This window comes from Bison bison, unplaced genomic scaffold, assembly GCF_000754665.1.
Source record: "Bison bison bison isolate TAMUID 2011002044 unplaced genomic scaffold, Bison_UMD1.0 scf7180017864143, whole genome shotgun sequence".
NCBI classification, from domain to species: Eukaryota; Metazoa; Chordata; class Mammalia; order Artiodactyla; family Bovidae; genus Bison; species Bison bison.
This window is the reverse complement of record NW_011494715.1, coordinates 2,651,903-2,674,494: the sequence shown is the minus strand read 5'-3', so window position 1 is coordinate 2,674,494 and position 22,592 is coordinate 2,651,903. Positions and strand designations below refer to the sequence as shown.

The 22,592-nt window shown below is 37.0% G+C and overlaps 2 protein-coding genes across 8 annotated transcripts in view; one reads left to right on the top strand and one right to left on the bottom strand.

The window, feature by feature from the left end:
- Positions 1-12,072, bottom strand: part of CEP44 (centrosomal protein 44kDa) — a 37,845-nt gene extending 25,773 nt beyond the window's left edge. For 2 of the 7 annotated variants that reach the window (XM_010840257.1, XM_010840258.1), the window contains exons 1-4: positions 11,838-12,067; positions 9,053-9,100; positions 3,712-3,850; positions 508-655 (exon numbers count right to left, since the gene is read on the bottom strand). In XM_010840257.1, the coding sequence (XP_010838559.1) occupies positions 508-655; positions 3,712-3,800 (237 nt within the window). In that variant the 5' untranslated portion in view covers positions 3,801-3,850; positions 9,053-9,100; positions 11,838-12,067. Of the gene's footprint in view, positions 1-507; positions 656-3,711; positions 3,851-4,761; positions 4,843-5,349; positions 5,407-9,052; positions 9,101-10,534; positions 10,644-11,837 lie in introns of all 7 variants that reach the window. The other 5 variants (XM_010840254.1, XM_010840255.1, XM_010840253.1 and 2 more) reach the window with 5 other exon arrangements.
- Positions 12,073-12,295: 223 nt separating this feature from the next.
- Positions 12,296-22,592, top strand: part of FBXO8 (F-box protein 8) — a 39,734-nt gene continuing 29,437 nt past the window's right edge. The window contains exon 1 of the mRNA XM_010840259.1: positions 12,296-12,542. The gene's annotated coding sequence lies outside the window, so the exon portion shown is untranslated. The remainder of the gene's footprint in view (positions 12,543-22,592) is intronic.

The following is a 22,592-nucleotide window of genomic DNA, read 5'->3' as shown; positions in this document are numbered from 1 at the left end:
TAAGCCAGAAAGAAAAACACCAATACAGTATACTAACGCATATATATGGAATTTAGAAAGATGCTAACAATAACCCTGTGTACGAGACAGCAAAAGAGACACTGAGGTATAGAACAGTCTTACGGACTCTGTGGGAGAGGGAGAGGGTGGGAAGATTTGGGAGTATGGCATTGAAACATGTATAATATCATGTATGAAATGAGTCGCCAGTCCAGGTTCGATGCACGATACTGGATGCTTGGGGCTGGTGCGCTGCGACGACCCAGAGGGGATGGTATGGGGAGGGAGGAGGGAGGAGGGTTCAGGATGGGGAACACATGTATACCTGTAGCGGGTTCATTTCGATATTTGGCAAAACTAATATTGTAAAATTTAAAAATAAAATAAAATTTTTTAAAAAAAAGGAAAAAAAAAGAAACTATATATGTAAGGAGTTATAAAAATATGGATCTAAAAAAACCATTTGATGACTTCTAAAAGAATTATTATTTCATAAACTCAAAATACCTTATAGACAGTATCTATGAAGCGCAAGTCATTCTTTGCTAGGAGCTCAATGTTGGAGTCGACCAGAAGTTCTGCTACATAGGGTGAGTATGAGGTAAGGGAATAGCTGATGATGGGCAGAGAGGCTGCTGTATCTCCCTTTACCAAACTGTATGGAAAAAAAGAAGATTTTTAATATGCTTAATTCCACAATGAAAAGCTGTTAAAAACTCATAATTTAACATAACAGCCATAATAATTAGGGGATGCACGAGACCCTTCAGATTCTACCCCCTACTCTAAACCAGTGCAGCCAAATTACTATGAAACAAAAACTCTTCAGCATCAATACCAACAGTCTGTTTATCACAATACTTATTGATTTTCCAAAGACTAGCCTTACTTGATCTAGTCTATTTTCTCCTACCAATACAGCAAATGTACCTCCTTAAAGTACACAAGTTGGCTTTACGGTTTTGCAAACATTCTCATATTACCTCACTTACTCTCTATCATAAACATCCAAGAGAAAAATACTATGAATTCTAAGTTACAGATGAAGATATCAGGGCTGGAAAAGGCACCACTGCTAACAAGGTTGACCAGTTTACGATCTTCCCCTGACAGCAGGCTCATTTGGAATCTACCTTGTTAGATTATGCTAATTCTTCTAGCCTAGAATAGTATGTCTTTCTCTTCAGTTATGTGTCATTCATTCTATATGAATAATCCATCCAATCTCAAGCCTTCCATGAAGCCATCTTTCTGACCCACAAGGATCTCTCTAGAACAACTCCCCAGGTGTTCAGGATTAGATGCCTCATGCCCTTGTCTGGTACTGTTGTCTAACTGTCTCCACACATGAATCTTTCTCACCAAGAAGTGCCTTCACTGATTCTCTCTCAACAAAGCACAGCACGTATTTGTTCAACTGATGTAACAATGTACTTACTTCAAATGATTGTTTTCCAAAAAATTCAAACATGTACATAAATCTCCCCATCCTGCCCCAAATTTTAAAATAAGGAAGAGAACAAATATGATAACATTACATTTTGTTTTTTCAGGACAAATATAAATTGTTTCTCTTTTATCTTTATGGCTACAATTATAATTTATTCAATGAGAAAACTGCTCTGGCAACTCTGTCTCTCTGTAAGACAGTTCAAAACAGAACATGAAAAGGTACTTTTTTTACAGAAAAATCTGTCTACTTTATGAACATTATAATAGAAAACAGCCAGTCTGTAATGAATACCTCTTTTGCTAAACAATCTCAAAAATCTTGGTTATCCAGTTTCCATGGACTTAAGACTAGAAATAGTAAGAAAAACAGAAAAACAGATACTATAAATTGGCAAGCCAACACAAAAAACAACAGATGTCAGGATAAAACTTTAAAAAGGGAAAAAAGTATAAAGAACCCAAAATACGTGGAGGGAGGGTGCGTGTGTGTGCATGTGTGTGAGGCCAAGGAAAGCAATCTGAAGCAGCAAGATAGTGTTACCTCCCCCAACCCCAAGTCAATAAACCCTGCAGACATTACTACATTATAAAATAATCTAAACTTGTTCTTAATGATAAGCATAGGTCAATAAGAAAAATCAAATGTTTGAATGCTATATTCAGAATACAGGAGAATAATCAGTATATTTCAGAATTATTTCTATCCAAAATGCCTTTTAATATGTTAATGCTTAAAAGTGGGAAGAAGAAAATGTGGTTACTCAAACTGATTAGTCCCTGCAAGTCTGGACAATAGAGATGTCCCCGTTTTGAGAAACCAATATATGACCAGTACATAGTATGGGAGCAGATTAGGGAATAACCTGCTTCTCACAAATGATGGTCATAACAGTCATCTGAGCTAAACTTTCCCTAGTCTCTTCACTACCCTTTCAACGGCAGCCTTCTCTTAGTTTTCCCTGGTTCACAATCAGTTCTAATGAGGTGGATGAAACTGGAGGTGATTATACAGACTGAAGTAAGCCAGAAAGAAAAACACCAATACAGTATACTAACACATATATATGGAATTTAGAAAGATGGTAACGATAACCCTGTATGCGAGACAGCAAAAGAGACACAGATGTCTAGAACAGTTTTTTGGACTCTGTGGGAGAGGGCGAGGGTGAGATGATTTGGGAGAATGGCACTGAAACACGTATATCATATGTGAATCGCCAGTCCAGGTTCGATGCATGACACAGGATGCTTGGGGCTGGTGCACTGGGATGACCCAGAGGGATGGTATGGGAGGGAGGTGGGAGGTGGGGTTCAGGATGGGGAACACGTATGCACCTGTGGCGGATTCATGTTGATGTATGGCAAAACCAATACAATATTGTAATTAGCCTCCAATTAAAATAAATAAATTTAAAGATAATAAAAAAAATATTTTAAAAATAGAATATCTAGGATGCTATTGAGTAGTTGGTTTAACTCAGATTCACTCACTACTTGAACACATACCTAATATGAACTTGTCCCTCAATGCATACATAGAATAAACGTCTAATTAGCTTCTAAGATGTTCCATGCAGTTCTAGAAAGGGGGAGACTGCAGTGAATTGAATAAAAGCACCAGATGTTAAGCTGCATTCTACTGGGAGAAATATTTAATCACTCAGCAATCCCACATAGGAAGGAAAAGAGGTATCAAAGGCTAAAGAATGATAGGAGTGTATATTAGACTAGCAGAATTAGAGAAGAAATGTATGTTGCTATATTTTACAAAGGCAAGTCAGTCATATTTGGACAGTGGAAACTAAAGCAAATGGTTCAAAGCAGGGCTATTAAGTGAGACAGCTTAATAACAATCTTCAAGTATGATATAAGTTGTCATAAGAAATCTGTTAACTAGAATCCTCCAAATCAAAAAGGAATACCACCCAACTAAATGTGGGAGGCTGGTAAACTACAGAATTAATGAAATCCATTATACTTGCATGAGATTAAAAGTTATAGAGAGACCATACCTTATACTTACAATGTCGTGCTTCTACTTCTAAAAGCTGTTTCAAATCTCCTGAGTTGGAATTTTTCATTAATTCCTACTGAGAAACAAACTCCTAACTGTGTTCTAAAATATCTCAGTCACTTGGATGAAAAAAATTAAAGGACCTATATAAAATCTGTATTTTTATTTAGATACTCCTCCCATGTCAAATGTTACCTCACATCATTAGTGAAAATAATACAAAGAAGTTCAATATTGCAGCTTACCCTACACAATCCACCTCTCTAGGATAATTTAGCGAGCGAAGCACTTGTTCTAAGTTCCGTAAGCTTCTTTTTAAGTCACCTGTTGCCATTATTTAACGTTTGATTCAACTCCAGCTTTGAAAATTATCTAATTTTTCACCTAAAAAGAAAAGAAATCCATGAGACATTGTTTAACTCTTTGTATTTCTGAAGCTTATTTAATCTCTTTTGTTCATAGCTCACACACACTTATTGTATTCATTTTAGCTATTTCTCCCCAATTTGTCTTCCCTATTGGTCTGGTATCCTCTATATATTCCTGAATGTCAGGTGCACTTTTCCCTTCAATATTTTTTCATTAAAAAAAAAAAGTAAGTTTGCCAGATGTTCACCTTCTTACAATGAGTCTGATATTACCTGTGTGCGTTCTCAGTCATGTCTGACTCTTTATGATCCCATGGACTGTAGCCCTCGAGGCTCCTCTGTCCATAGCATTTTCCAGGCAAGAATACTGGAGTATGTTGCCATTTCCTCCTCCAGGGGAGCTTCCCAACTCAGGGACTGAACCCACATCTCTTGTGCCTCCTGCACTGGCACGCAGATTCTTTACCACTGATATTACACGACACTCTCGCAAATATTTAAATTATGGTACACCAAAGTACCATTTGGGAAGACATATCCCCCTAAAATAATCTCCATCAATGACTATTTTGGCTACTTATAAAGGGTACACAATAAAATCAGTAGGAAATGGAGACAAAGAAATTAAGCACAGGTTTAGTCAGTATTCCCAGGGCTCTGAACTTACATAGCTGTAAATCAGATGGCTTGCTTAAAAAATAAAAATAGATAAGTTTAAAAAAATTCAGGATTCGGCTAATTACATATGGCAGATTAAAATGTATGTAAACTCCAGTAAAATGAAAGTAAATGACTAGAAACCATATATATTCATCAGCAAAAAGAAAACCAGAGGGGACTCCGCATGACAAAATTTTGGAAGATGGAAAACAGATGGATGAGTTAACAACCAACCTAGCAGAGCAAAGTTAGATCAATCCCATTCACCTATTTAGGAGGAAACCGACAACACCAAGACAGGTTCAGAAATGAGGGTCCTTGATTATCCTGAGGGGTACAGCCAGGGGCCTGAAATAAGAATGATTATTTGAAGGTTGACATAAGAAGCGACTAAACCCTAGAGACTTACTGTTTCTCTGCTTCCACTCCCTCCCTCCATATATAACCTGCTCTGATAGGCAACTACCTCTGATCCCCAGGTTTATCAATGAGTTTTTAGAATAATCAGCACAACCCACAAAACTGAGTTGGAATTCATTAAAATTTAAAACTTCTACAAAATAAACTGTTAGAGAATGAACAGATAGGTCACAGACAGAATATTTATAAAATACTACTGGATAAAAGACTTATTTCCAAAGTACACAAAGAACTCTAGAGTAAGAAAACAACCCTATTTAAAAATGGGCCTAGTATCTGAAAGTCTCATTAAAGATGTGGTGGTGGTGGTTTAAGTGTGTCCGACTCTTTGCAAACTCATGGTCTGTAGCCTGCCAAGCTCCTCTGTCCACGGGATTTCCCAGGCAAGAATACTAGAGTAGGTTGCCATTTCCTCCTGCAGTGGATCTTCCTTACCTAGGTATCGAACTCCCGTTTCCTACTTGGCAGGCAGATTCTTTACCACTGAGTCACCTGGAAAGCCCCAAAGAAGATATAGATGGCAAATAAGCATGTAGGATGCTCAACATCAAATGTCATTATGCAATTATAAATTAAAAAATGACACCACCGCATATCTTATTATAATGGTTAGAATCCAAAAAACTGACAGTACCAAATGCCTCTGAGAACAGCAACAGGAACTCTCATTTTTGGTCGGTGGGAATGCCAACTGCATAGTCATTTTGGAAGATGGTCTGGCAGACTCTTACAAAGCTAAATGTCATACAATCAGCAGTTGTGCTAGTAAGTATTTACCCAACTGATTTAAAATTTTAAATGTACATACAAGATTCTGCATGGAAATGTTTATAGTAGCTTTCCTCTTAATCATCCAAAACCAAAAGATATTAGGATGTCCTTCAATAGGCAAATGAATTAAAAAAAAAAACTAATACATCTATACAACAGTATATTATTCAACAACAAAGAAAGGCAACCAAGACAGAAATGAACCTTAATGCATCTTGCTAAGTAAAAGAAACAAGTTTGAAAAGACTACGTATTGTTTGTTTTCCATTTTATGACATTCTGGAAAAGGCAAAACTGTAAAGACAATAAAACTAGAGATCATGGCTGCAAGGATTCAGAGGTAAGAAGAAAGATCACAAAGAGTTAATGTGCAAAGCAACCTCACAGAAGGGGAGGGTGAAAAAGCCAAAAGCTAAGTTGACTCTGGAAATGAGAGGCACCTGTAAGACTAAAGGAAGAATGAACTGCACATAAACACTGTGCTCCAGTTATAGAGTCATTTCCCATGTACATGTGAGTTATGATGCTTCCACACATATACGCTGCAATTGAACAACTCGGTAAACAGATGGCTGAATAGTAGAAGGTATGATTCTCACTGCTGGATGGGAGTTTACAGAGAAGCAAAGGAAGGCAACTGGAATCAGCCCTGCCTTGTGGATTAGTTCAACGTATCAGTATGAACTCATGTTTACCTTAGTATAGATACAGAAATATGTGCAATGCTGGCTCCCTGGAGAAATGGCCAATTCTCAGACTGAGGGAGGAAATATACAAGATGAGCCTGAGGCTCATTTTATCATTATATCATTCTAGAAAGTAAAAAAGTACACACAAAACAAAGAAACCAACCCCATACTTGATAGGAGTATGGCATAAGGAATGAAACAGCTTCCAGAGATCAAAGCTGAAACTATCTGAACAACAACAACAAAAATCAGTATAACTCAATGTGAACAAATAAAGAAAAAAAGTCTTATAATGATTTCAACATATGTAAAATAAGCATGTGATAGAATTCAACATTTACAATATTAGGAACAGAAGGGAACTGCTTCCCATCATCTACAGGATATTTACCAAAAAATTACTGTAAACATCATATGTAAAGGTGAAATATTGAAAGCTTTCTTCCTGAGATGGGGAAAAGGCAAGTTTATTCACTCTTACCATTTCTATTCAATATTGTACCACGGGTCTTAGTACAAAAATACAAGAAAAAAAAAAAAACTAAAAAGGAAGAAAATAAAAATGTTACTACTCACAGACTGTATTTGAAAAAATTCAAAAGAAATAAAATGAATTTAGCAAGGTTGCTGGACTGAAGGTCAATATACAAATATTGATTGTATTTCTCTGTATTTCTCAAATAATTTAGAAAATATGTTTAAAAATATACATATAAATAATTCACTAGCCTCAAATATCGTAAATGTGTGAATAAATTCAAAACAGATCTGTAAGACCTCAAACAAAACAAAACAAAAAAACAGAAAACTTTATTGATACAAAGCCCTAAATAAGAGGTCTACATTCAGATCAAGGATTTAAAGACTCAATAAGTTGATCCCATAATTCAATGTATTCCCTCCATCCCATGCCCCACCAAAACACACTGTAGTTTTTTAAAGGTGGAAATTCACAAGCTGATTCTAAAATTTGCATAGATATGCAAAAGATAAACAGAAAATAACACCATGGTGAAAATGATCAAAATTGGAAAATTCAACCATTGGATATAGAGAGTCATTATAAAGTTAAATTTAGAATTATTGAAAATATCTACCAACACAACAATGGAATGGAATAATGCACAGAAATAGACTATGCATATATCAACACTGCTGCTGCTGCTACTAAGTCACTTCAGTCATGTCCGACTCTGTGCGACCCCAGAGACGGCAGCCCACCAGGCTCCCCCATCCCTGGTATTCTCCAGCAAGAACACTGGAGTGGGTTGCCATTTCCTTCTCCGATGCATGAAGGTGAAAAGGGAAACTGAAGTCGCTCAGTCGTGTCTGACTCTTAGCGACCCCATGGACTTCTTGCCTGGAAAATCCCATGGACTGCAGCCTGCCAGGCTCCTCCGTCCATGGGATTTTCCAGGCAAGAAAGTTGATGGAGAATAGCCCTGGAAAATGGATAGTCTTTTTCAATAAATTGTACTGTGTCAACTGAATACCCAGATGGGATAAATAAATCTTGACCTCCTTGATGTAAAGGGAACTTTATATCCTTTACAATCAATTACAGGTTTGTCAAAGATCTAAATGTGAAATATAAGACAGATAGGTTTCTTGGAGATTATAGAATACATGGTTCTTCAGGTAGAAAAAGATTTCTGGTCTTAAGACTGATAAAATGAGTCACAATAAACTTTCTATCTTCTGTTCATCGAAAGATACCATTAGAAGAATGGAAAGATAAGTCATTGAGGGGAAGTTGATACTGTCAATATACATAACCAACAAAAAGATTTAAAAAAAAATCCTACAAAGTAATAACACAGACAACTCAATAGAAAAACAGGAAAGAGATCTGAACAGTAACGTAAACGTGAAAACAACAAAAATGTGAAAAGATATGCAACCTTAATAATCATTAGGAAATTACAAAGTAAACCCAAAGGCAAGGTTGCAAAGCATCTGAAACAGAGCACAATGCTGTCAAAGTGTAAATTTGTACAATGATTTGGGAAACTTATTGCTGCTGCTGCTGCTGTTAAGTCGCTTCAGTCATGTCCGACTCTGTGCAACCCCATAGACGGCAGCCCACCAGGCTTCCCCGTCCCCAGGATGCTCCAGGCAAGAACACTGGAGTGGGTTGCCATTTCCTTCTCCAATGCATGAAAGTGAAAAGTGAAAGGGAAGTTGCTCAGTCGTGTCCAACTCAGCAATCCCATGGACTGCAGCCCACCAGGCTCCTCCGTCCATGGGATTCTCCAGGCAAAAGTACTGGAGTGGGGTGGGAAACTTATTAGTGATATCTAGTAACATACTCAGGGTCCATGAAACAGGAGTATGAGGCCAATGGATACAAATAACAGAATATGTGTGTACTTTTATGTGCACAAAAAGATAAGAACAATATTTGAGATTTTAAATGGTTCATTTTTTTTAATCTCAAAGAAAATAATACCATGGAATTACATTTTTAAATGACTCATTTTATGGCATGGGGCAGGGCTTTCTCTAGACTAAAGGAGGTTATTCCCAAGGGAGGTACCTAAACTAAACAGGTAAACAAATGGTTAAAAACTTTTGCAAGAAAAAGACAAAGGGCTTCTAAACTGTAACCAATGAGGCAAAGCTCAGTAACACACTTCAAAATATCTAGTATTTATAACTGTCCAAATATATAACAATACCTTGAGTACTGAATCCTCTGGGAATGCTGCTCCTCTCAAATGAAGTCACTGACATTAAAAACAAAACACAACAATCCATAAATCAGGGGAACTAGAGTCAGCATGATCATGTCCCCCTGGTCAACATCTCAGCAGTTGCCTAGGGTACAAATCACCTTCTCACACACCTTTCCTGTATCTATATATAACCTGAGATGGGGTACAAATGTGCAAAATCCTAAATTTAGCAAACTTTCTATATTAAGCCACTACTGTAATTCTGTACCCCTTCCTTCTCTTAAACACAGTATCTTTTTCCTTATAGCTCAGCTGGTAAAGAATCGTCTCCAATGCAGAATACCCAGGTTAGACTCCTGGATTGGGAAGATTCCCTGGAGAAGGGATAGGTTACCCACTGAAGTATTCTTGGGCTTCCCTTGTGACTCAGTTGGTAAATAAGCTGCCTGTAATGCAGGAAACCTGGGATTGATCCCTGGGTTGGGAAGATCCCCTGGAGAAGAGAAAGGCTACCCACTCCAGTATTCTGGCCTGGAGAATTCCATTGACTGTATAAGTCCATGGGGTCACAAAGAGTCCAGTGCAACTCTCACTTCCTGTTCCAAGTCTCCCCTCCTTTATCCACACGGTAAAGAACACATTATTGAACATACTTTTAAATGCCCATATGTGAGTTTTAGTCAATATTTTCCAGCCAATCAACCACTTCAACTAAGTATTTACATTTTTAAGCAGAGGAAATTTCAAGTGTGTCAAATGCAAAAAAAACTAGAAAAAAAAGGAAGTCATTCTAAAAATCACTTTCAACAATATATTGGCCAAGAAAGATCAACCTTATTTAACATCTTTCAGGATAACTGGCGGAATATATGTACATAGGGAAGCAGTTAAGGATGACTTCCCAAGACCAGCCTTAATTTTCTTGGAAAAGATGAAGTGGGAATTAATCTGGCTGTTGACTGCAAAAAATATATATAGTTTTGGGTGTTGTCACTGGCCAATATAGTAAGTCTAAGTTTGGTAAGTTCCAGACCCAGGTGCACGTGCTAAGTTGCTTCAGTCGCCTCCGACTCTTTGCAACTCCATGGGGTGTAGTCTGCCAGGCTCCTCTATCCCTGGGATTCTCCAGGCAAGAATACTGGAGTGAGTTGCCATGCCTTCCTCCAGGGAATCCTCCCCACCCAGGAATAGAACCTGAGTCTCTTACCTTCTCCTTTACTGGCAGGTGGGTTCTTTACTGCTCATGCCACCTGGGAAGCCTCCAGACCCATGTACCTTAATCAATTCTTCTAGGGGCACCTTTTCTCCTAAGACATTTCTATTAACTTTAGTATAAATTTTATCTCTTTCCACAGACTTCTTTTAACCCTTTTTGAGGTATATTCTGTCTCTGTGATACATGAAATTTTGTTTTATTTAACACTTTATGGTATCTTTCCTTTCTCTTAAGTCCTGTAACATATATTAATGTCTCATTATTTCTACCTCTGGTAATGGAATTTCTGACAACAAAGTATGTCCCTGGAACACATCCTCTTCTGTATCAGCAGAATAAATATTCTGAAGAAGAGTATGATAAAAGTACAGCTGGGATCTGTAGGTGAGGAAGATATGTGATAAAATAGGAAAGAAAAAAATTAAAGGATTAAGAAAATTGAGTATTACAGAAAAAAATTACAGCTACTGCTCTACATTTACATGGAAGGCTCTACAGTTTATTATAAAACTGAAAAACACTAAAAATTAAGACATTAACAAAAAGCCAATCTAGGAATTGTGCACATTTTAACACAGTAGTTTCAGACATGAAAAATAACTTTTTAGGAAGTCACTTAACATTTTCACTTTATAACACTTATAAAAAGAAATTAAAAGACAAAGGCATATACCACTCAGCTTGTAGCAGATTCAACCACTAAAATGGTCTCAATATTGCTTCCTAGCTTCCTCCAGAATTCTCTGCTACAAGTTAGATCTGCCCCACTGTATTACAGGAGGCATCGTGAAAATGGTATAAAACAGCAGTTTAAGACGATTAATCTAATTCAGTCTCACTGCCACTAAAGGTCATTAAATGATACCTCCCAATGGAATGCCAATGAACTCAGTGATTTTTGTTCAGAATGAAGCAATTAAACCATTGTTGTAAGGACTATGGTTGATGACTAAGGGTTTGTGACAGCTATTGATATTATCTATTAAAAGTAATAGAGGAGAAAATTGGGAGAAAGGGGGAGTAAGGGTCAAGTATATAACTCTGCGGGATAGCTGTGTTCATATATAAAACCGTGTAAAGGTCTGTGGATAATTTTAGAAAAAGTCTACTACAGCCCTGATTCCAGAATCCGAATTTCAGTATTTTTTTCTCCTAGTAACGAAAAAATCCAGTCCTGTATGAAAGTGAAGTACTTTTTCTTTCCCCCTGAAATACTCGGGAAAGGTAAAACAAGGAAAACATCAACTATCCTCAGCTCTTCCCTCTCATCAGTATTTCCGAGGAGCCGGATTGCTCAGCTCAGAGGCTCCAAAAAGAGGAATCGGTCCGTCCAGGACCCTAAGTCATAACCTATCTGAGAGGATGAGCTCTTCCCACTTGGACGTTATCAAAAGGATACCCGAGTCGGGTTCATGGGCAAGGCACATCTAGGGCTCTCCTCCTCCCACTTAATTTAAAAGGATAAGACAGAGCTGTTTACTTCCACCTCTCCCAGGCCTTCGGTTAGGGCAGCGAAGAGAGGCGACCCCCGCCAAATCCCAGGCGCAGCCCCGTCGGCTCCCCCGCGCTCACCCAGAACGGCCCAGCAAAGAAAGGGCTCCGAAGGCCTCTGGCCCCGCACAACGGGCAAAGGAGGTGGTAGCATATGCAACCCGAGAACCCCGGGAGCCCAGCCTCCAGCAACGAGTCCCTGCGGCCCGACGCCGCTGCCGGGGCGCGCTTCTCGCGCCGACCGTTTGTATTCCGAGCACCGCTGCAGGATCTTCGAAGCTCTCGGTTCCTCCACGTCCCTGGATTCTCCGCCGCAGATTCCACAGGATGTCTATCTAGAGCCCTTGGAAGACTAGTCCTGCCGAGAGGTTTTTCTACATTCAGTCAGATCCCAAGGTGCAGATTGGAAGTCTGCCCAGTTCTGAGGCTCAGAGGGCCTCGAACTGGAAAGTGAGAAGCCGAGACGCCGTGGCGAATCGTAGACCATGGAGATGAAAATACTTTCTGAAGCCTCTGAACCCTGACGTCACTTCCGGCAACAATAGGAAACGTCAAAACTCGGCCGCTGAGGGGGCTGCAGCTTGAGGCTCTCTGAGTTCGGAAGGATCCGGTCCTGTTTCTGGGATTCTCCCCTACCTCACTTCCACCGGCGTGAACGAGTGAAGTTTGAACCGGCTTCTCCATGGCCTGGGCGCCCGTTCCCGGCTGAATCGTTTTCTTTTTGGCTGAAAGCCCCCGCCCAGAGGCCGATTCGTCGCGGCGGCGGTGGTATCGCAGGTCGCCCAGGTAAGGGCGTTACCCTACGTATTTCATAGCTCTTGAGTCTCTTCCCTGTACACCCCTACTTTTCTCCTCGGAAATAATGACAACCGATGCTTACCAGTTGGCAGAAACTTGCCAACCTGTAAGACTTTGGGGCCAATGACAGAGCAAAACATCTTGAGTGACAGCGGTGCTGGCTAATTAAAATAAGGAATCCGTGTCAGGAGGCGGGAGTAGGTGTGTTCTTGTGTTCCTAGGTCACTGGGGTGTAGGTCAACTTGGGACCCCAGGTAGGGTCCGGCTTCACTCTGAAATAAAGCCGGGAAAAAGCAGAGGTTACTCTTCTAGCCCAGATGTAGCTTTTAAGTAGAGTGGGTTTGGGGGGGTTCATAAGCACAGTTTTCGATTTCTTACATACTTTCTAGTAACATGAATGGAAAACACTAACATACAGTTAATGTCACGATGGATTGCTAGCTGCTTTAGCTGTTAAACTTTGGTTATAAACTTAGCAAATTCTTAATTTGTCGTCTCGTTTTTCTCTGTGACTGGGCTCTAGTTTCTTACATGGCTGCTCAATTAAATATTATTAAAAGTGGATGAAATCACAAATGGATCCCAATCCTCAGTCAATTAAGGGTTTTACTTTAGGTTTTGTGTATATTTAACAATTTAATCTTTGAATCTACTTCTTCTAACAACTGGAGTTTTTATTTTCAGGGATCCCAGATGTTTCTCTCCATATCAATAGATCATGAACTTTATTACTGTAAAGTGAAGCTAATTTAGTTTTCCATTTCAGCTTTCCTTGTTTTTTTTTTTAAGTTTGGAGTTGGTGACCATATTTCTGGGATAGAGGGGATTTTTACCACCTAAGAAAATGGTTTCCAAAATTGAGAAGATATCAGAATGAGAAATAAGTTTTATTCTATTTTCAGGTTGAGTAGGAAGCTTGCAATTTTTATCCAAATAACTTGACAGTTTGTCTGAGGTATTGTACACACTGTGGCACCGGGCTTTCCCTCAAGTGAGCAGTCTAAGAGAGTGAGCACCCAAAACTCTCTCTAGTTTTTTATAACATAGTATCGGAAGTTGCCTCCTTTCATCACTGCTGCCAACTGCCATATTCTTTTGTTAGAAGTGAGTCAGTAAATCCAACTCAGTCATTGTGGAAAGAATTACACAAGGGCATAAATCCCAGGGAGCGAGGGTCTTTAGGAGCCATCTTAGAGGCAGCTTAACACAGTTACCCTGGCTGATAACTTTTAGGAGTTAATAGGAATAACTGAGCAAAATTATATCCAAGAGAAATGCCTGGTTATAATGAAACAGGCCAACTTAGACAAGAATTTTCCTTCTTGAAAAGGGTTTTTTTTTTTTTTTTGGAGGTGGGGAGAGTTGTGTAGGGGGTCTTTTTTCCTACTGATTACATAAAGAAAGGCTTATTGTTTTTCTTGGAAAACTGCCTGAGAAATGGCATGTGTGAGAGGAAGGTTTGTCTTTTAAGGATATACATGAGCAGAGTACCTCATAACTGGAGATTATGTATTCCTTACCGATTGCTATTTTTCATGGTTGAAATGATTGCAAAATAAACATGGGCAAAGATAGTTTTTAAGGTGGAAAGAAGTTAGGAAAAGCTAGAGGTGAGCCTTTCTAGTGTAGAAAGAATGTGGCATGTCTATGTTGGTATGAGAGCAAATAGGGATAGGAGAGGTGTGTCTGAGAACAGAACCACGTTTGTGTGTTTGTTTTTAAGCATTATTAGATGTCAGGTTACATTCTTTCAGCACTACTGGATGCATATCACCAGAACAGATTTTGTCAGTGAACCAAATAAGCTTATTAGACGTGAAAGGTATAGGCTTCAGGGTTTATTATTTTGGCTTTGACCCACTGTAAAATTGCCTATGCTTCTTCCAATTTTGAAAGATGTTGTCAATCCTTAGTAAAGCATTGTTCAAGTTTATCTTTTAAACTTCAGGTGCTTAACACTAGCCAGTGTAAATTTTCAAATTGTAGATTTGGCTTTTAAAATGTTGCTCCCTATCAGGTTAACATACTTCGTTTGTAGTAGAATATAGCCAATTAACTAATGTACTTGTAGGCCCTTAGATGTCTGCCAAATTTTAAACAGGTGCTTGCAAAAATAACACAGTTGAAATACTTCATTCATAAAAAATATTTTATGGTAATAACTAGATAAGCTAAGCCATGCATCATAATTTATTATACCTCTGATCAGTTTAATAGGGAATGTTTTGTGCTTTTGAATAGGTTAAAAATAATTATTTTCCTTACTTCAAGTATGCTGCTAAGTCACTTCAGTCGTGTCCGACTCTGTGCGACCCCATAGACGGCAGCCCACTAGGCACCCCCGTCCCTGGGATTCTCCACGCAAGAACACTGGAGTGGGTTGCCATTTCCTTCTCCAATGCACAAAAGTGAAAAGTGAAAGTGAAGTCGCTCAGTCGTGTCCAAGCAATGAATTACCAAGAAATTATCTTTACTTTGATCACAGAGCATTGAAGTTAGTCATTCAAATTCACAAATTTATCGTTCATTACTTAACCAATGGCTATATACAAGTCTGTTTTTCCCCCTACATTTTGATTCAGATTTGAAAATTGAGGGTAATCCATTGGCTGATATAATAATGTGTCAAAATCATTAATATGAAGTCTGTGGATTATTTGTCTACCTCATGTTGCATTTTCATTGATTATTTTACTTAATATTTTAAAACAACTTTAGTGAATACATCCACTTCTAGAAATTTATGTTCCCCATTTATTTTTTTTTCCTCATGGTTTTGTTTTTCTGATATTTATTGACATAGATTCTATGGTAAAACTTGAATGAGTTTATATTCTATTTAGGGCAAATGTTTTTATGATGGAGAGATGAGAAAAGACATTTGGTTTCAAGTTTAGGCAGCAGGTTTGGTTTAGGTCTATGATCAGCAATTTGTGTATTCTGCAAGAACAGGTTGCAGAGGATTTCATAAGCTATTTGAAAGAAGGAACATGATTTCATCAGGTGAGCCATGCTTGAAGAACCCCTGTTTGCTTATGCTGAGCAGTAATTTGTAGGAGTCACGAACATAGGGAAAAGACACAGAAAGGATAGATGCTAAATACACACGTACATGCACACACACGTCCATCTCTATCACCTCTTCATTTTGTTTTAATTTTTCGGATATTCTCATCTTTAGAGGATCACAGAATTTTATAGCTAAAAGAGAACTTAGAGATCATCAAGTTCAAAACTCTCTTTATAGGTGAGGAAAGTGAAACTTCGAGTATTGTGCCTTGTAGTCACAAGTTGAAGGAGCCTGAATAATGCACACATTTTGTGTTAGTCTGTTTTCACTGTTAGGTGTTTTCTCATCTCACTTCTGACTTTTCTATTGGCTTCTGTCAGTATTTATTTTATTTTAGGGACTTCCCTGGCCCTCCAGTGGTTAAGACTTTATGCACCCAATGCAGGGGTCACAGGTTGGATCCCTGGTTGGGGAACTAAGATCCCACATGCTGCAGGGCATGGCCAAAAATAAAATTAAAAATATATTTATTTTGTTTGATACTTTGTCTTTATTTCTTTAAAAGTATGTCAGTAACAATGACAGTTTTTGTTTTGTCTTTTTAATTCCACAACTCTGATAAGAGTGGCCTTGTGGTCAGTGGGCATGGAGTGTGCTGTGCCCTGAGGGTTGGGAATGTGCTGCCATGACCACTGCTGATACAATTGGGTCGAGTAAAGAGTGCAGTCAGTGCAACTAAAAAATAATGCTGGTGAGAAATTCAATAAATTTATTTTACTCAAAAATTAAAACAGACAATGGAACATCTCTCTGCAAAAGAAGCTGAAGAAATAAGTGAAATTGAATAAGCCCCCAATTCTCTGCTTTTTGGTTACATTTTAAGTGACATATCTTAATTTTTACACTTGTTTAGATACCATTTGGTAACATTCATTATAGAATCAAATTAAACAACAGGATAAAAAACCTTCAGAAAACAGTGATATTGTAAATCTTTTTTGATTTAAAAAAAACTACAAATGGTATGCCTTTTACTAACAAAAAACTGCTCTTGCAGGACCAGATCTTTAAATTTAATGAGTGGGTTTTTTTTTTTTTTTTTTATGTGTTTAATGTACCCTGTGACCTCTTAGTACTTAGCTATTTCCCTTTTCTCCTTAGAAGGACCTCCTTGTGGACTTACCCTCCTTCATTTCTCTACAGTTGTTGCCTTTCAAATTTAGAAGTGTGCTTGGTTATCAGGTTTTTTTTTTCTTTTCTTTTTCCCCCCTCTCCTCAGTCTGTTTTAAACTACCTTGGTGGTCTGTTCTTTTGGAAAAAGAGAAATAAATGCTGGGGCTGCCAATTTGGTTATAAATGTGGAAAATATTTTCTCACAGAATCTCCCATGTTCTTATGCAATCACATGATAACACTTAGAAAGTAACTAAAAATCTGGTTACTTCCTAGTTGGAAAAAAATTTTGAAAATTTCCAAGGCAATATAAAGGAGTGAATTTCCTCATTTGGTACACAGAATTTTAGATCTTTATGTGAAATAGGAAATTTCTTATTTGTAAATCCAACTATTTAGACATTTAAGAAATATTGAAAAGTAATGATTTATAATGAGTATTTAAAGTAGCTCATTCATGTCGCTCAACACAGACTGGTGATTTAACACTGCTTACTCAGGAAGACACTTTATAGAATCTCCTTTGCTTCAAATGAAAATGTTTAAAGCAGAATGCTTTTTTGAGACCTCCAGACTCCTTTGTGTTCTTCCCATCTTCCCCTGCGTGTCATCCATCCATCTAAATGGTGTATGAACCATTCTTTATCACATATATTGTTTCCACAGCATGTGCTGTTTGAATCCTTAGTGCCATAGAATTACCGAAAGCAGTAGAGCAGTGTGTTCCTTTAGAATAATACTTTATTTGATGTTTAACTTGTTACATAGGGATGTTTTGATTAAAGATGATTAATATACTTTATAGATAATTTTATATTAGATGTACCAGTAGGTATTAAAAGCAATCTTTAGCATTCTTTTGTGGAAAAGTTCTACTTTTTTGAAAAGAGAACAAGATATTACAATAACAGAAAAGTATTGTTCTCAGAAATGTTAATAATTAACTTGATAGAGCTTTTGGTAATTAATATAATCTATGCCGCCTTCTAAGTGGAAGTGCCTTTGTGCTGTTACAACAGTTACGTTTAGACTGCCACTGTATCTCTTTTTTTAAAAAAATGAAAATTATATCTAAAATATGTCAGAAAAGTTTCTCAGATTTTTGCATTAGAGAAAAGGGAATGAGTCAGGATATACATACTGCTTGACAATTAAAAGATGCCTTTATATATTCAATATATTATCTCAGTTAAGACTGATAGCAATCCTGTAATATAGATAGGAGTGATTTCCTGAATTTTATAGGAAACCAAAGATCAGAAACCTTGTTTGAAATATCTGAGGTCACACAGCATATTGTGTAATTGGAACTCCAACTTTAAATTCACTCTCCAAAATAGCTGTGTCAAGAAAACCTGCACAGTTCTCTCATGCAGACCTCATATAGGCTACATTCTCTAGTCTCAGCATAATAAAACTAGACATTAATTTTAAAAACCAGAAGGCCTAAATAATTAGATTAAAAAAAGAAAGAGCTCTTCTAAATTATTTGGTCAATGTGTAAAAAAAAAGTACTATTGTTATTGTCACTGTTATTTTAATAGAAATAAGGATAGTAGTTAGGAGATTAAACAACTGATGGTTTTTAAAAATATTTTTAAAATATTTTAAAGAAATTATATCATTATTCTCACAAATTTGAAATATTATAAAATTATATTGTAATTTTTAACATTATTAATATTATAAAATTATCTCCAGCAATCAAAATTAAATCACATTATTTCCTGTACTTTGATTTTTAATGAGTAAACCACTTTTAATGTAGTTTGCATTTATGCTGTTTATTAGACCCAGGAAGAGGCACACATCAATTCTTTTGTATTTATACCTCCACTCGATTATTGATGTATCCTAAGTAAATAGCCTACACATTAATATAATTTGTATGCTTAAAGATTTGTATTCCTTGATTCTCTCTTCTTTTGATCTGTATAGTGTGTTCCACAAAGTCAGAGGTGATTCAGAGGTCATAGAGTTTTAATAATTAGTTGGATTTCCTTAAATCTAAAATAGTTACTATTTGTCAAATGTCACTAGACTTGCTGTGTCCTTGGTCACCCTCTTTAGAGTGTTTATTAGAGTGTCTAGTTATTTAAAGAACTTTATTGTGGCATCATTTAGATATTATAAAATTCACTTGTTTTAAGTGTACAGTACTCTGCCTTCCACCTTTTTTAGTTAATTGTAGATACACATGCAGTTGTGAGAAATATAGCAAGAGATCTCTTGTACACTTTGCTTAGTTTCCCTGGGTAGTGTGACATATTACAAAATCATAATATACTGTCATAACCAGGATATTGAAATCAACATATCTCACCTATCTTATTCAGAATTCTGCAGTTTATTTTTGCTCACATGTGTATGTGCATGTATGAGATTCTGAGCAGATTCACATATCCAGTACCACAGTCAAGACACTGAACAGTTCAAACACCACTGGGACGGATCCCTGGTGCTGCCATTTAAAACTACAGCCACTTCCCTTCTGGATAGTGATGCTGAATGTCTATCATGTAATTATGTACAATTTGTATATCCTCTTTGGCAAAGTATCTGTTCATGTCTTATGTCCTTTTTTAATTGAATTGTTTGATTTTTTTTTTTTTTGCTGTTGTGTTTGAGATATTTTCTCTCCATCTGTAGCTTGTGTTTTTGTTTTCTTCATATGGACTTTTCAAAGAGCAAATGTTTTTAATATCGATGAGGTTGACTTTACCAACTTTTACTTTTATAGTTTGTACTTTTGATGAACTCTTTGCCTAGATGTAGACCCCTAAGATCTCCTTCTCTATGTTTTTCTAAAAGTTGTATTCTTTTATTTTATTTTTTTAACTTTACAATATTGTATTAGTTTTGCTATATATCAACGTGAATCCGCCACAGGTATACACATGTTCCCCATCCTGAACCCTCCTCCCTCCTCCCTCCCCGTACCATCCCTCTGGGTCATCCCAGTGCACCAGCCCCAAGCATCCAGTATTGTGCATCGAACCTGGATTGGCGACTCATTTCATATATGATATTATACATGTTTCACAGCAATCAGAGCAGAAAAAGAAATGAGTCCAAATTGGAAAAGAAGAAGTAAAACTCACTGTTTGCAGATAACATGATCCTCTACATAGAAAACCCTAAAGACTCCACCAGAAAATTACTAGAACTAATCAATGAATATAGTAAAGTTGCAGGATATAAAATCAACACACAGAAATCCCTTGCATTCCTATACACTAATAATGAGAAAACAGAAAGAGATATTAAGGAAACAATTCCATTCACCATTGCAATGAAAAGAATAAAATACTTAGGAATATATCTACCTAAAGAAACTAAAGATCTGTATATAGAAAACTGTAAAACACTGGTGAAAGAAATCAAAGAGGACACTAATAGGTGGAGAAATATACCATGTTCATGGATTGGAAGAATCAATATAGTGAAAATGAGTATACTACCCAAAGCAATTTATAGATTCAATGCAATCCCTATCAAGCTACCAATGGTATTCTTCACAGAGCTAGAACAAATAATTTCACAATTTGTATGGAAATACAAAAAACCTCGAATAGCCAGAGCAATCTTGAGAAAGAAGAATGGAACTGGAGGAATCAACCTGCCTGACTTTAGGCTCTACTACGAAGCCACAGTCATTAAAAGTTGTATTCTTTCATGTTTTGCATTTTAAGTCTATGATCTAGTCTGATGATTTTTTGAAAGATGTGAAATTTAGATAAGGTTGATCTAATTCAGTTTTGCTTGTTGTTTACCATTTAAAGATTCATTCAGTCAACAAATATTGCTGAGTGCTTTGTAGGTCTGAGGCACTGTGTTTGGTACTGGATTTTTCCTCGTAGCCTATTGGGTTGAATCATTCCCCCGTCTTAGTACTTACAGGCAGTTCTTACTCTACATGGTACCATGTAAACTGAAATGTGTGCTTTTTAGAACCATGGCCTTGCTATGCAAAGTCCCATAGAACTGTTATTCAGTAGTTAGCATGGTCCTGTATAAGAACTACCTGTATATATATTTTAATTTGTATTTCTTACAGTAATAAAGCACAATATGATAGGTGAGTTCCAAAATTATTGTTGTCTTAAGGAACATATGTTTGAGTAATTCATATTTTATAATCAAGAAATATGCTTAAAAATACAGATCTCAACAGTTGTAAATTGATTTCAGAGATCTAAGAAATTAGCATTCTATACATAAAGCTGTTTATAATTCAGGTTCCTAGGAATGTGAAAATGTCATAAAGATCTATAGTAGAAATTTCCTGTTAATTAATTTAGTTTGTGATACTGCAAAAAGGACTTTTGATATATTGAATCTTCCCATGAAGTCATAAAGTTTCCATTTCTAGAAATATATCTGTAGTGATTAAAGATGATGATAGTACTGATACTGAACTGCCAAAATGGTCTCTCTCTTATCACTGACTGATGACTATATACTTGACTTTATTTGTCAAACTGTGTCAATCTAAGCAAAGTTAGTTTCTTCTAACTTTATATATTTACTAGATGTTAGTTTTCTTTCTCCTAGCAAAAGTAAATGGCATCTCCAAATTCACAGATCCTAAGTTCATGAAATTTAGAACCAGGATTGTAACTGTTCAGATCATTATGTCTAGAATAATCAGGTTTACTCTGAAATGGAAGAACCAAAATAAGAGTTTCTTTTAAAGGGGGTTGAATGGTGACTACAAAACTACCTGTGATGGTAAATTACCTATATATTAGGTTCTCTTAACCTCTCTAAGTTCTTTGGAGTAAGAGTTATTCACTGTTTTCCTGATGAGGAAAATAAGGACCACAGACTATAGTCTAATCAGATTCTGTGTAGGCGTTTGAAGTAGATCTTTTTTCACATCAAAGCCTATGTGCTTTCCACAAGAACAGTAGCTTGAAAGAGAAACTGCAGCTGGAAGCAACGGTGGAGGTAATAAGCAGCTGCAGAGGTAAAAGAGATGAGAGTTAGTGATGAAGAAACAGACGGTAAATTGTCTTTGCCAGTTCTGCACATAGGGCTCAGCGGTTAGGAATAAAAGCTTTGGACTCAGACCTGAGTTTGAATCTTTAGTTTACCACTTGTCAGCTCTGAGATTTTGGTCAAAGTTGCTTAACATCTCTGAGTCACTATTTCCTCAGCTGTAAAATAGGTAGAATAATATCTAATATCTACCTGTTAAGGTTGTTTTGAGGACAGAAATGGCATAATGCAATTAAAGCTTCCACAGTGCTTGGCACAGAGTAAGTATTAAATAAATTGTGGTTTATAGTACAAAAACAATATTATTGTTTAATATTTGTATTTAAATATATTTAAAATATTGTGTACATAGTATTACACACAAAAGGAGGGAACACAGCCAGTAATCCCAAGCCTTAAATCTGCTCACACAAAATTAAAGAGTTTTCCCTTCTACTTTCATTAAGAAACATTTCTTCTCCCTTTAAATAAAAAATTTTTATCACAAATGGCAAAAATAATTCTTACTGTTTTAATGTTTGCCTTGACAAGGGTCACTTACTACTCTTAAACCGTGATGCTGAACTTTTATCTCCTTAGTGATGGTTTTCAGTCTGTATGACACTAAGCTCAAAGAACAGTACTTCATAAACTTCAGTTCAGTTCAGTCTCTCAGTCGTGTCCGACTCTTTGAGACCTTATGAATCGCAGCATGCCAGGCCTGCCTGTCCATCACCAACTCCCAGAGTTCACTCAAACTCATGTCCATCGAGTCGGTGATGCCATCCAGCCATCTTATCCTCTGTCGTCCCCTTCTCCCCTGCTCCCAATCCCTCCCAGCATCAGGGTCTTTTCCAATGAGTCAACTCTTTGCA